The following is a 14,857-nucleotide window of genomic DNA, read 5'->3' as shown; positions in this document are numbered from 1 at the left end:
AGTCTTCAAATGCTAACACTTAACACTTGAAAATGTTCGTTTTGGCCGTTTCCTGTGTTAACCCTATGGCACACGCTCTGACAGCCGAGGGAGGGGTGCGTGATATGGTTTCATAGCAGTGGCGCGGGAACTTCTTCCAGACTGGGGGGGCTGAACCATAATAGAAATCAACCTAGGGTACCCCGAAATCTAGTTTTCTCACCGGTTTTAGGCCACTTATTTTTCAGACCTTGGCCTTTTCAACAACAAAAATTTACGAAAATATTTTCAAAAAGTGAGGTATTCCGTCTCAGCTGAGTGAAGAAACTACCGTTTTGGCAGCCTGGAGTAAAGGTTTTAATCTGCCAAATGAGTTGCCGAGCCAGTGAAATAGGTGGATTTTTCACTTACATGCTTTCTTCCTTTGTGACCCACAACCCCTAATTTGGGGAGGACAAGCTGCCCAACGGTTCCTGGCCTCATGAAACGTTGTGGGCACCGCCCCCACGGCCGCAGAGTTGTGGGGGCAAGCTTCCCCTACTGCCCCCTCGGCCCTCCCGCGGTTCCCACGCCTACGTATGAATCTATGAAATTATGTTGGTAGATTTCCGATTTCGATTCCTCCAGCTGGGGGGGCTCAAATACATTACGAGCCCCCCCAGCCGAAAAGCTGGGGGGCTCAGCCCCCCCTAGCCCCCCGGTTCCCGCGCCACTGTTTCATAGTATAGCGCGCGTCACGTGCAAGACAGCACCCCCAGTTGTGAAAAAATGACCGATTTCATGCATTGTGACGGGAAAATCGATGCCGCTGGAAAACGGCTTGACGGAATGAAATCGGTGTGGTGCCATTTTGCAGGCAAATGTACGTGTAATCAGAGTAAAGGAAATAAAAAGTGATGATCCGTACCATTTCTTTAATGATGAAAAATTAATTGGAAAATTTGATTCGCGCGGAGCGCGATGTCCTTTACAACATCAAAACGTATTGAAAACGCTGATCAATCGCTATGAAACCTACATACTCGGAAAGAGCATTCTTTTCTGACCAATATCCACCCGAAATATTATCGAAAAGTCAATAAACTTTTGTGAACAGTAGTATTTATAGCTATCAAATACTAGCATAGTAGTAGGTATTTATAGCTAGTATTTTATATTTATATTTTTATAGCTAGTATTTAGTATTTATTAAATACTAGCATAGTAGTATTTATAGCTAGTATTTATAGACCATAGTAGTATTTATAGCTATAGTTACGAGCGAGCGAGCGCAGCGAGCGAAGCGAAGTCTTTTCAATATAACGGAAAAATCTCAGTATGAGCGGCCCGGCCCGGCCCGGCCTGTAACGCTTTTGAGAGGCTTATATCTCAGCAACCGCTGGACCGAATGGCCTGCGGTCTTTTTTGCTGGGTAGCCCCATCCCTTATACCCCGTAATTGACTACTTTTGATGCATCTCAGTGACCGCCGTGGCACGTGCCACGTGAAAAGTCAAGGGTGTTCAAGCAGTTTTGCAAAAGTAATGATTTTGAGAGGCCTCAGCAGCGGCTTTAGCGATTGTCTTGCGGTAATTTTTATAGGGTAGCTGCATCCCTTCTACCAAAGGTCGGATACTCTTCATCTATGTGAGTGACCCCCACTGCACGTGCAAAATACAACAATAAGAGGTGCCAAATTTATTCCCATTTCAGTAACTCGGTAATTACTGGGGCGATTTCGCTGAAACTTGGCATACAGGTAGGCACCCACCAGGCAATGCATTCCCATGTGTTGCGGTAGGGTGCTACTGCACGTGCGCACGTGCAGGGGGCGTTTCCAGATCTCGAGAACGGCTGGGCCGATTGCGCTCAAATTTGGTACACGGTTGGGGACCGGTTAGTAGGGTGCCGTGCAAAAGTCATTTTGGACCCCGTTTGCACGTGCGCACGTGCAGAATGCCGCTTCCAGATCTCAGGAACGGCTGGGCCGATTGCGTTCAAATTTGGTACACCGCTAGCGACCGGTTAGAAGGGTGCTTTGCACAAGCCCGTTGGAAGTACCCTCTCGCCGTTCTGCACGTGCAGGGCTCTCGCTCTCGCTCGCTCGTTCTTCGCCCAAAAGGCGTTTTACTGGTAGTATTTATAGTAGTATCTGACAAGCTATCACCCTCTCTTATCTCCCAAACGAGTGTCCATCCGGCGCCGCCCTGGCAATCGGTGTCCCGCTCCCACCCCTACCCCACACGCCTGAAAAGACGCTGGCAATGCGACAGCGGCCGTCACCAGAGACTCTGCGGGGGCCGCTCCTCCGCCTCCCACTACGATAACGCCTCCCAGGGGAGTCCGGGAAGAGAGCAGCCCGCAGGGTCCCCAGGCACTGGACTGAGGCTCGGTCGAGCCCCGTCCTACCCAGTAATCAACCGGAGAGACCAGCCCACCAGCCGACCGACCGACGGGCCGGCGGAGCTGCCGCTGACAGGTGCCGCACTAAGCTGTGATTGGCCAGTCATTAGGGGGCGGCGCGTGCCCCTCCCCCCCCCCCCCTCCTCCCGACGGACGGAGTGGAGTGGACGGTCGATCGTACTCAGCTGCCTAACGCGGCAAGCAAGTTGGAAGCCGGATGCTGTATCGTCAGAGGGCCTTTAACGCGCTCTGGGCTCCATCAGAGTACATGCAGACGTTCTTCACTGTAGCTACTTTCATTTGGTTTAGTAACTATCTACCCATATTTTCCGTTTTATTGACATCTAACAACCTATCCTTTACATGTTTAATATATTTGTTACAGGGAGTTTGAGAAATCCGTGAGTTTGCAAACTCCCTGACCCATCAGTGAGTTTGCAAACTCACTAGGGAGTTTACGAATTCACTAGGGAGTTTGCAAACTCACTGACCGGTCAGGGAGTTTGAGAAATTCCAGAGCGATTGGGTCAAATAAAATCAAGTGTGTAAGAGGAGGGTGGCATACGTGCCGTCCGTGATGTTAACCCGCGCCCCGTAGGGGGGGGGGGGGCCGAAACGGCCCCTCCCTGTCCTTTTCCGTCGCTATCTCCTAAACGGCTGGAGATATCGCCACCAAACTTGCAGAACCCCTCTGGGCATCAATTTTACACATTGTGACAAAAAAATTTCCAGAGGCTATGATAGGTCGGCCACAAATGACGTCAGAATGACGTCATGTTCTGTCATTTTCGACCGAAAAAAGACCTTCGCGAGAAGACCTGTCCGGCCTACAGCTTTGAAGATACAGAAAAATGATCAAGACATAAAAGGTGTAAAATTGACAGGGCTACAAAACTGCTATCTCGGATTTTTGAGATTTTTGAGTTTCGACCCACAAAAATCAAAAAAGCATTTTTTGGATATATTAGCCGAAAAATCAAAAAAGTTTTTTGAGTTTCGTAAAAACCGGAATATATGTGATAGTGCCTACCGTCTTCTATCTACATACCAAATTTCATATCGATACCTCGTTTTTTTGGACAATTTATATCGAAAAAACTGTTCAAAAATGATGACGTCAAATTTTCAAACTCAATTTTTGGCAATTCTAGACCTCGTAGAGCAGAAAAAAGACCACCATTAGACTCCACGTGACAAGCTGCATCGAATCAATACCCATTTTATGCAAAAACATCAACTTTGAAATTTGACCTAATTTGACCTGACCTTGACCTGACCTTCACCAAAATGTGACCCAGGCTGGCCCCAAAGGCTGCCTAACCCACATAATCGCATTTGTCATGTAAAATGGACCATGAAACATGTATCACACCACACTTTCATATTGTGACCCCCGGTGACCTGACCTCGCTGTGACCTGACCTGGTATCAGTGACCTCAGATAGCAAAGTATGTGTTTGACGAACAATGTACCATCGATGGTTTTCAATAAATTACCAATTTACTCGATTTCACAACACATTTCTTGAAATGCCTGTGAACGGTGAAAATCCGACCTTTGACCTGACCTGTGACGTCATCGGTTTGACCTAGGTCAATGAAATTTGGTCACAAGGTAGTTCCCCGGTGCGGCTATCGAACACCGTTTGAATTTTGAAAATCGGCCGGTAAATTTCCGAGATCTTAGGGGGGGCCGAAACGGCCCCTCCCCTACGGGTGGAAGGGTCCGCCAATAGCCCTACGGGGCGCGGGTTAAAACAAAGGCGACTAGTAGTACGGCCTATATAACCGTCGCACGCTGACAAAAAGCTTACAGATCCGTAATTGTTTTACCGGAAAAAAATGCTACTCGCGGATATGCAAAGGGGAGGTTCGGACTTCGGAGCAACGTGCTCCAGGAGCACTGCTCCTCCGTTCCGTCGTTTCTATCCTCAGGAATCAGGATACTGATATCCTGCTCCTCCACGCCGAAACCCCCACTCCGGGCTGGACAGGCACCTTTATCTCATGCGGGCTGCTCCCTCGGAGCGGCACCGCTGCTCCCGAGGGAGCGCACCCCGTAGCCGGGTGCAGATCGGGTGCTTGGGGGGCTGGTCGGTCTGTCCATTCGGACGGGCTCAGCCCCGGCGACTCTGTAAGGTGTCTGCCCAGACTAATGTATTCCCCCAATTCCTATCATTCGTCCGGCTCTGAAATGGTCTTGTCAGACCGAAAGGGCCTAACCCAACAAAACAAAAACAAACAAGCAGCGTGCGCCAGTCGCATGGCTGGGCTGGCTGCCACCAGCGCCGGCTCTCCATGACACGGCTATGGCGGAGTGGGAATGGGCGTGAATTGGTGCGTATGCCTGTACTTTAGCATAAAAGACCAACAGTGAGCTGTTTCTACTATGATATATTGAGCCTGACTCTGGAATAGCCATGCACTTGAGTGGAACGGATCTAATTGGGACGTGAACTACATCAATGTATGACTAAATAAAGTGGCGGTACATGCATGGATAGATCACTGAGCAGTTAGAAATAACAAAAAGGTATTTGTGGTGTACATATGATCTATAAGCTTTTTGTCAGCGTGCGAGGCCCTACAACTAGCCGCCTTTGTTTTAACATCGCGGACGGCACGTATGCCACCCACATGCTGCACACTTCTTTTTATTTGGCCCAATCGCTCTGGAATTTCTCAAACTCCCTGACCGGTCAGTGAGTTCGCAAACTCCCTAGTGAATTTGCAAACTCCCTAGTGAGTTTGCAAACTCACTGATGGGTCAGGGAGTTTGCAAACTCCCTAGGAAGTTTGCAAACTCACGGATTTCTCAAACTCCCTGTAACATATTCATATCAAATTCATGGGGTTTCCCTTTCAATCTAATTCAGAAGTCGACCATTCATTCGTTCATTCGTTCGTTTCGCATCTTTGCTTATTAATTCTTATCTCACTCATTAAATTCATCGGCCAACGGGTTTTCGTGAAAAGTTATCGTAATAGTTTATTTTGCTCTTTATCTATGAGCCTTTACCGACCTTTACCTACCTTTACCTATGGACGACGATTATTTGATGATGAGTTGAGGACGAAAATAACTATTAGGTAATAGTTATATTATCTGACTAGTCACTGATATCTTTCAAACGTCAACTCACAAATCTTACCTATAGTACTACAAACACCATTCAAACACATGTATGTAAGTAAGGTAAGTACGTAGATCTTTTGTTCGTTGTGTTGTGTCAAAGTTGTGTTCCCTTTTAGCGAAACCATAGAGGTGAAATCAAATGCGCTGTATTTTACGTAGCGATATCGACACGGACGACCCTCCCCCCCTCTCTCTCTCTCTCTCTCTCTCTCTCTCTCTCTCTCTCAGACTGCACATATGACGTTTTCTGTGTGTATCCATACCTATATCTTTACATGTCATATTTCCCAATAAGTCTGCGTCGAGTCGGAATGTTCCGTCCTTGGAGGTCTGTGTCGGGTGATGTGGGCTTTTCCCTGGCTGTCAGAACGCCTCTGTCGGGTTGGACTGCTTATGAATGTCTATTGTCCATTAACCCGCGCACCGAAGGGGGGGACGGATATCCCCCCACTGAGGTTTTTCGTAGATAGCGAGAAAACCGCGGCGCGTAGCGCCGCGAAATTTGATACGACTATTCTCTCATCAATTTTACACATGGTGTGCAAGTTTGAACCTCCTTTCTTTAACCCGCGCCCTGCTGGGGGGTGTTTGAACACCCCCTTGTGGTTTTTCGCGAAACCTTATCATACATCAATTCTACACATGTTGTGAAAATTTCAGACCAAGGTCGTTCAAGGTCAGGTCACCAGGTCACTTGAAGTGACCTCACCTCATAAAAAGTTTCAATGTCTGTCATAGCTACACCGAGTGACCGATCGCTTTGAAACTTTCAGCGATTGCTATGAGCAATAGCATGTACAAAATGTTTATCTCAGAATTTTGATATCGATGACCTAAGGTCAGGTCAATTTTGCGACCTCCCCATTAGGGGAAGCCGGGGGAAGCCCGGGCGCGGGGGAAGCCCGGCCACCCCGTTTCCGGCTAAATTATTCACAATAAAATGCTTAACTGTTTGTCCTTTCAGCGTGGAAGCTAAAGTAACGCCAGCAAAAAAGTTAAGGCTGACAAAAATTGCATATTGTTAAAGTTATAGCGCAAAAATGATATTTTAAGGGTTTTTAGCTAAAAAGTCAGATATCTTGCACTGTTAATGTTATACCATACAGTACTAATATTTATACGAATGTTATGTAAGGACCGTTTAAGTGTTTGTAGTGAGGGGTGACGAGGCAGGCTGGCTTAAGTATGACATTTTTTTCGAATATCGCTGTTCTAAAATAGAAATTAGCACATTGGGGTAACCCCGGGCGAGTGGCCAAGCTTACCCCCAATCGAGAGCAATGCCACTAAACCACTGTTTTCCATGAGATAACAGGTACTGAGCAGGTTTGGTTTACACCTAGATCAAAGATAAATTTCGAAAATAAACATGTTATCATAGACAAAGCCAGTCATGTCACTTAAGGTCAACTAGGGTCAAACTACGTTTTTGCAGATAACGCGACAGACAATGAAGCTAGAGCTTCAAGAATGGTGTCGTTGTGTTCTTCTTTATCAGACGAGTCGAATGATATGCAATATGATGCATTAAGGTAAAAAGAAAAATAAATTTTAAGGAATTTTGAACTACACATTTTTTGTCAATTTTGCATCACGATTTTCATCGACCTGTACTGTATATGTAGTAGACGCTAGCTAAAATACCAGTAGTGACATAAACTCTAAGATGTCCAGAGCTAATCAGTACCTTAATTGTATTAGAATCTTGTGGCCGCAGTCGTGCCACTGCGGCGCCGCCGCCGCCCCGTCCAGGCTCGGGATGAGTTATATGGCATTGTGCGGGGCGGGGCCGGGAGGAAACGGCCGGCGGCACGCGCAGCGCAATTGTAAATTTAAGATATGTCATTTAAGGCACGTAGGCCGCCAAGCTGGCGCCTTCCGTCACCTCGTCGCTGCTGTGCAAGTTCGCACTCGTTTTGGGCGTGTTCTAGACGTTTCGTAACCTGTTGAATAAAAGGTGGGTCACGTACGACCCCCGGCCAGTCTGGGCCGGCGCGGGACGGAGGCAGCTGGCAATACAACGGCAATGTGGACATAAGGAGTTTACCACAAGCTATTTCGGCCTTGGAAGACTGCCGTGATGGGGAACGAGAAGGAGACCTGTGATGGTTCGGACGCTGCGGCTGATCTCCGCCTAATCCCGGAGTTTGACGGTGTGTTGCAGCCCGTGTGCGAGTGGCTGGACAAGGTCGAACTTGTGTGTCAGCTGCGCGGCATCAAGGGACTGCACGTCGTCGTCCCGCTGAGACTCACTGGTGGTGCGTTTGCGGTATATCAACAGCTCGGAGAAGATGAGAAGAAGAAGTACGAGGACATCAAAAGGGCCCTGACATCGGCGTTTGCTTCGGATCGGTTTGAAGCCTACGACCAATTTGAACGTAGAAGGCTGCGTCCAGGTGAGACGGTGGACGTGTTCGTCTCTGAGCTGCGCCGGCTGGCTGGCTTGTTCGGAGGTATGCCGGACGACAGCCTGGCCTGTGCCTTCGTGGCCAAACTGCCAGATTCAGCACGCCGTGCGCTCCGGGCTGGATCACGGATGGAGGGCATGCCGTTTAGCCGGCTAATCGGTCGCGCTCGGGCCGTGCTAGCCGACGAGGAAACAAACACCGCGGCCGCCGCCGCTGGCACAAGGACTGGAGCACTCCCGGCCACAATGAAATGCTACTCGTGCGGGCAACCGAACCATATCGCCCGCGACTGCACGGCAGGCCGCGGACAGCGGGGCCGTGGAGGCCCCCGTGGTGGACGGAGCCTCGTGAGGTGCTACAACTGCAACCGGCAGGGGCACATCGCCTCTGCGTGTCCGGAAAACGACGCGGGAGGGGAGAGATCAGCGCCAGCCTCCTCTCCTGTCGACCAGTGAACGGGGCGCTGCCAGTCGCGCAGCTGTCGGTGGACGGAGCGAGCTGCAAAGCGCTGCTTGATACAGGATGCAGCCAGTGTGTAGCTCACGTGTCAGTTTGTCGGAGGTGGAACCGACGCCCGGTGAGCGTGATGACAGTGAGTGGAGGGCGTTATTGGTGTGAGGGGTCAGGCGTGGCACGCGTGCAGCTGCGGTCCGGTGAATCAGTGTCCGTAGATGTGCTCGTCGTAGCACGTAAGCCACTGGGGTTTGAGTTCATCCTCGGGATGAATGGTATCAGAGCACTGGGTGGCGCTACAGTGAGTTCGGATGACCGAGTCAGATTCGGAGTTGAGGCAGCGGTGTCTCATATAGCGGCGTCAGTGGCCTCACCCGGTGACCGGGTCAGCTGTGATGGTGAGAGGACTGGGGTGTCGCGTGCAGTGGCAGCGACTGCACGGGTGAGTCATGATCAGGCGAGTGGTGAGGCGGCCCCAGCGTCAGGTGCAGCGGCGGCAGCTGCAGCAGTGAATCGAGCTGACAGCAGTAAGGGGGATCCGGTGTTGGGTGCGGCGGCGGCGGCCGCACCGGCTAATCGAGCCGACGAGAAGGACTTTGTGGTGAGCTTTGATGAGACAGAAAAGAAGTGGTCGGTGGAGTGGAAATGGTGTGGAGGAAAGGAGCCCGAGCAGCTGCACAATACAGCAGAGGAGTACGCGATTCCAACAGAAGCCCGACACGAATACGAGCGAGAACTCTCCAAGTGGGTGGCGAATCAATGGCTCGTCCCTTATGATGAGAGCGTGCACGGGAGGGTCAAAGGCACGATCCCGCTCATGGCGGTCATCCAACCGAAGAAGGACAAAGTGCGTCCCGTCATGGATTTCAGGGAGTTAAATACGCACCTGGACCCGCATACAGCTGACGCGGATGTTTGCAGTGAGAAAATCCGTGAGTGGCGTCGGTGTGGACGAAACGTGTCTCTCCTAGATCTGCGAGACGCTTACCTGCAGATCCACGTGCACGCATCGCTGTGGCCGTATCAGACTGTAGTGTTCCAGGGCAGACGGTGGTGTCTGAGCAGACTTGGCTTTGGGCTCAGCCTCGCACCGATGGTGATGAGAAAGGTGCTGGAAATGGCCCTGAAACGTGACCCGAGGGTGCACACCGCTACATCACCTTACGTGGACGACATACTCGTAAATGAAAACATCGCTACTGCATTGGAGGTGAAGGGTCATCTGGAGGCGCTCGGTCTGACCTGCAAATCCCCGGAGAAGGTGTCAGAAGGTGCTCGTGTCCTGGGCATTCGAGTCTGGGGGGAGCGGCAAGGACTGTTCTGGAAGCGGGACAACCAGGATCTACAGCCGCCGCCAAAGCTGACGAGGAGAGAGGTCTTCTCGCTGTGCGGACGTCTGACAAGTCAGGTTCCGGTGTGTGGCTGGCTGCGTGTCTCCGCATCCTACCTGAAAAGACGCGCCACTGCAGCGACAGATGGCTGGGATGACGAGATCACCGACCCAGAGCTCCAGAAAATGGTCATGGAAACGCTGCAGCGCGTGAAAACGGCCGATCCCGCACGAGGTCGCTGGGATGTCACCGGCGATGAGGGAGTCGTGTGGGTGGATGCCAGCTCCCTCGCCATAGGAGCCGTGCTGGAGATGGAAGGCAGCATCGTTGAGGACGCCTGCTGGCTTCGGAAAAATCCCGAGACACACGTGAACCTTGCAGAACTGGACTCTGTTGTGCGTGGCATCAACCTGTCTCTGGCATGGAACCTGAAGAAAGTGACTGTCGTGACGGACTCGAAAACGGTCTATCACTGGCTAACAGATGCGCTCTCCGGCAGAGCTCGGATAAAGACGAAGGCGGCGAGTGAAATGCTGATTAGAAGGCGCCTGGAGACCGTGAAGAGTCTGAGAGATGAGTACGGCCTCCAGCTGACCGTGAAGTGCGTTCCGTCAGTGGACAACAGGGCTGACGCACTGACGAGAGTGCCGAAGAAGTGGCTGAACCAACAAAGCGATCCTGAGGTCTGCGGCGCTGCCTTCTCGGCGCCGGATGTGGTCAGGATCCATGAAACAAGCGGACACCCAGGCATCGGGAGAACGCTGCGCCTGTGTAGGGAGCACGACCCGGCTGTGAGCAGGCACCAGGTGCGCAGTGTCGTTAGCCAGTGCGAAAAGTGCCAGTCCATCGATCCAGCGCCCCAGCGGTGGACACATGGTTCGCTGAGCGTGACCAAATGCTGGGACAGGGTCAGCATGGACGTCTGTCACGTAAACGATCAGCTGTACCTGACTCTGATTGACTGCGGTCCGTCTCGGTACGCGATCTGGCGGCGGATAAAGCGACAGGACACCGACAGCATCATCACGGCTCTGGAGTCGGTATTCCTGGAGCGCGGCGCTCCGAGGGAGCTGCTGACGGACAACTTCACCTCATTCCGCAGTGCCGCATTCCACGAGTTCGTCAGCCGGTGGGGTGTCAGCGTCCGGTACCGAGCTGCCCATGCGCCGTTCGGCAATGGTGTCTCTGAGAGAAACCATAGGTCGGTCAAAACAATCGTAGCGCGCAAAGGCTGCTCAGTGGCGGAAGCAGTCTACCGCTATAATGTGATGCCGCGCAGTGTTGACCTGAACTCTAGTCCTGCCAACGTACTGTTCAACTACAAACTGAGAGTGCCGGACGTGGAGAGTGAGGAAAAGTGCGAAGAGAGTGAGTGTGCTATGTTCAGTGTAGGCGATAAGGTATGGATCAGAGACCCTAGTCGTCGGTGTGATGTGCCAAGTTCCATAGGAACAGTCACCCGACAAGTGTCGGCGCAGTGTGTGGAAGTAGACAATTTCCCCCGTCACGTGAGAGATCTGAGACTGGCTTTCGTTCCCAGTCCGGAGAGTGGCCAGACTGAGCCGCTGAACAATGACAATGACGACTCTGGCCCAATTATCTTGCGAGAGTGTGCGCACGAAAGCCACGGGGAAAATGTGCCCCCTGTGACGTACGCTGAAGTTCTACGCCGCGGCATGCGGGAGAGACGCCCTGCCGTTCTGACCCAGTACGATGATTTGTAGATCAGGGGGGAGTGTATTAGAATCTTGTGGCCGCAGTCGTGCCACTGCGGCGCCGCCGCCGCCCCGTCCAGGCTCGGGATGAGTTATATGGCATTGTGCGGGGCGGGGCCGGGAGGAAACGGCCGGCGGCACGCGCAGCGCAATTGTAAATTTAAGATATGTCATTTAAGGCACGTAGGCCGCCAAGCTGGCGCCTTCCGTCACCTCGTCGCTGCTGTGCAAGTTCGCACTCGTTTTGGGCGTGTTCTAGACGTTTCGTAACCTGTTGAATAAAAGGTGGGTCACGTACGACCCCCGGCCAGTCTGGGCCGGCGCGGGACGGAGGCAGCTGGCAATACAACGGCAATGTGGACATAAGGAGTTTACCACATTAATATTTCACTTTCCGTTAATATTTGGATAACACATAATGGTTTTATCAACTCGTTGTAAAGCGCTGGGGAGGTGGCCGGCGTTACCCCTATGCCGGGCTTACCCCAGAAAAATCAACACTTTTTTAAAACTCGATTTTCTCAACCTTATACATACTTATTCCACGAAACCGAATTTTTGGGAAAACACGGCCAATGAACTTAGCTAGCTAGCAGGATATCAACATTTTATACAGCACGTATGGTATGTAATAAAAATGCAAAAGAGCTTACTATGCCGGGCTTCCCCCGGCTTCCCCTATAAGTCAATGGGAGAAAATTGAAATGCGCCTCTTTTGGACGAAAGACATTATAAACACTCCCAAACACCGAATTACAAGTGGTTTAGACACACTTAACATGAAAATGGTGTCCGTGACCCTTGTTTATGCCCTGAGGTCATCTTAGGTCAGGAATGGTATCTAACAGTTTTTCGCAAATAACTTTTGATAGAGGCATGCTAGAGCGATGAAAACGCCTTAGATCTGTTCAGCTCGACGATACGGATCGACTGATATGCAACATGACCCTTTCCGGTCAGGTCATGACCTTGACCTGAGGTCAAATTTTCAAGTTGACCTTTCGAGGTCAAGTTATAGTTCATTCGATGCGCCTTGACGAGAGGAACACGATGCTGGTAAAAGTAAGCTCGTACAAGGCTTGGGTCAAAAGTTATTGCAGAAAAACTGTTTCCGAAAAAATCGGCTATTTTTGCAGTTTTTGCCCCCTGCAGGCAAAACCGTTGACGTTAGGTCAAATCTGAGGGAATTACTCAGAAAGGGCGTTAATAGGGCTATCGAATGCGCTTTTCCGCGGCGCTGCAGCTCTATTGGTTCCCGAGTTATGCGTTGGCTTCTCGGAAATTTTCGACATTCGACCTGGAAATCGGCAAAATTTTGACTCCAATGACCTCTGGTGACCTGACCTTTGACCTGACCAAAAAATTGACCGAAGTGATTTCGTCATTATTTTTGACGCTCTTTCGAACGCCGCCTTCCGCGTATCGCTACGTGGCCCAGGAGCCGAGTTACAAGGGGGGGGGGGGTGTTTGAACACCCCCCAGCAGGGCGTGGAAATCCAGGACCCCCAGCCGGGCGCGGGTTAAAGGTCCGGTCACCGGGTCACTTTGAATGACCCAACCTCAAGTCACTTTTTTGCAACTTTGTCACCGTGCCAGAGCTACAGCAGATGTCGGAGGCCTTTGAAAGTCGTAAGATGTTATAAGGTCATAAGTAGCTACAATTTGTATATCTCGGAATTTTGATGTCGATGACCTAAGGTCAGGTCAATTTCTCGACCTCCCCATTATAAGTCAATGGGGGAAAATCAACTCCCTGTTTTTACCACTAAAACGGGTCGGAATGGCCCCATAAACCATACATGACTTCATATACGATCAACCTTCACTACCTTGAGGTCTGTTTTGCTGTTGGGCAGCTGTAAGGTCATGTGACGTCATCAAAGGTCACCAAAGGTTTTTTGCCAATAACTCCGTACAGGAACAAGATACAGCCGCGCGGATGGTCTCATTGTGTTCAGCTCATTAAGGCACATCGAATGATATACATGATGATCTCGAGGTCACGTGACCTGAGGTCAACCTTTGACCTTGACCTTTCGAGGTCAACATATATATCATTCGATGCGGATTGACGAGAGGTTCTAAGTTGGCGCAGACCCCCGTCGGTGCGCGGGTTAATAATCTGTAGGCTGTCCTGCGAATCTTTGTCAAGCACTATATGTCTCTGTTGAGCAGGACCGTCCGTATGCGCATCCGTCTGTAGGCTACCCTCAACAGGACCCAACCCTGAAGGCCCGTCTTGAGGCTGGGCTCTCTTCGTCTGCGGGCTTGGCTGTAGCGGTTAGATTTCTCCTCGTAGATCCGTTGCTTTTAAGAAGCTTTCCTGCAGGTCCGTATGTAAATACTGGACATGCCCTTGAAGGTCGTCAGCAGACTGCCCTGCAGGTCCATACTCCATATGTCTGTAGGTAGACCGTCCACGCAGATCCGTCTGCGGGCTGTCTGCGGGTCCATATGTCAGTGGCGCGTCCCCGTAGATCCGCCTGCGGCTCCGGCCGTGTCGGGCGGGGCCGTCGGCTGACCGTGCGGCGCCGGTCAGCCGCCGTTGTCGCCGTCGTCGCGCCTGCGCTGGCCTCCATCGATCGCGACGCTCCGGCGCGGCCCGAGTCGGCATCGAACCAGGAGTTGGTGGAGCGCCCGCCGGCCAGGTGCCCGTCCGTCGAATCGATGTGTCGCCTGACGGCGCGGCGTGCGGCGACTGGACGGGCCGACGGCGGCTGTCAGTGGTGACTGGGTGTGGACCGGCGGCCGGCGGTGGCTCGGTGACCAGTGACAGCAGTGTGAGACCGTGCTGAGGGTGGCGCAGTGACCGGTCGACTCTGAGGGTCAGTGAGGCGGTGTCGAGTGGCGTGGGAAGCGGTCCGCACAGCGCCACGTCTCCGAGAAGCCGGACCATGACGGAGCCGCGTGCAGAGAGGATCCGCAGTCGGGACGGCCACGCGTCCGAGTTCTTCCAGTATGTGGGCCCGTACCGGCTGGAGAAGACGCTTGGGAAGGGTCAGACTGGTGAGTAACCGTCGGGAACGGCTGGGTACACCGCTGTCAGCTGGTCGGCGACCAAAGTTCCTTCAGTTTCCTCAAACGACAGAAGTCACCAATGCAGGCTTCCCGTGTCGTCCAAGCACGTGGTCGATTTCCAAAGTCGCACCCGCTCAATCACCTTCCTGCCACGTCCCTTCACCTCCTTGCCACCTCTCTTCGCTCCCTCCGCGCCCGGCGCCGCCGCGCCGCTCCCCGTGCCTCGCGCGGCGCTGCCCGCCCGGCGGAAGGAGGGAGGGGTGGAGTCGCGCGCGTCACGTTACCGTCGCAGTCGCGTCGGTATGTAGAAATGGCCGCGGACTGGAGACCAAGCCGCCATCGATCCGACGCGCAGTCCCTTTACTTAAAGGAGACGGAACTGCGAAGGGCTGCAGAGGACACTGCGACAAGGCACGACCGCGTGAAGCCATATAAT

The 14,857-nt window shown here is 52.1% G+C and overlaps 2 protein-coding genes across 2 annotated transcripts in view; both read left to right on the top strand.

Annotated features, from left to right (window-relative positions):
• Nucleotides 1-7,576: 7,576 nt before the first annotated feature.
• Nucleotides 7,577-13,924, top strand: LOC122390888. The gene is made up of 3 exons (XM_043384317.1): nucleotides 7,577-8,009; nucleotides 9,329-11,056; nucleotides 13,881-13,924. Exons 1-3 carry the CDS (start codon nucleotides 7,577-7,579, stop codon nucleotides 13,922-13,924), a joined length of 2,205 nt encoding a protein of 734 aa, XP_043240252.1.
• The window catches only part of LOC122390909 (serine/threonine-protein kinase BRSK2-like), a 72,355-nt gene continuing 71,403 nt past the window's right edge, over nucleotides 13,906-14,857 (top strand). The window contains exon 1 of the mRNA XM_043384357.1: nucleotides 13,906-14,409. Coding sequence (XP_043240292.1) covers nucleotides 14,298-14,409 — 112 coding nt within the window. The 5' untranslated portion in view covers nucleotides 13,906-14,297. The remainder of the gene's footprint in view (nucleotides 14,410-14,857) is intronic.

The sequence above is a fragment of the Amphibalanus amphitrite genome, unplaced genomic scaffold (genome assembly GCF_019059575.1).
Source record: "Amphibalanus amphitrite isolate SeventyFive unplaced genomic scaffold, NRLGWU_Aamphi_draft 000414F_arrow, whole genome shotgun sequence".
NCBI classification, from domain to species: Eukaryota; Metazoa; Arthropoda; class Thecostraca; order Balanomorpha; family Balanidae; genus Amphibalanus; species Amphibalanus amphitrite.
The sequence above is the reverse complement of the archived record's forward strand: the minus strand, read 5'-3'. Positions and strand labels throughout refer to the sequence as shown.

Coding starts and splice junctions, on each gene's coding strand:
- LOC122390888 (XM_043384317.1), top strand. CDS start 7,577: ATGGGGAACGAGAAGGAGACCTGTGATGGTTCGGACGCTGCGGCTGAT. Junction 8,010..9,328: donor ACTGCCAGATTCAGCACGCC/GTGCGCTCCGGG, acceptor TGTCTCTCCTAG/ATCTGCGAGACGCTTACCTG. Junction 11,057..13,880: donor TGAGGAAAAGTGCGAAGAGA/GTGAGTGTGCTA, acceptor GCGTCCCCGTAG/ATCCGCCTGCGGCTCCGGCC.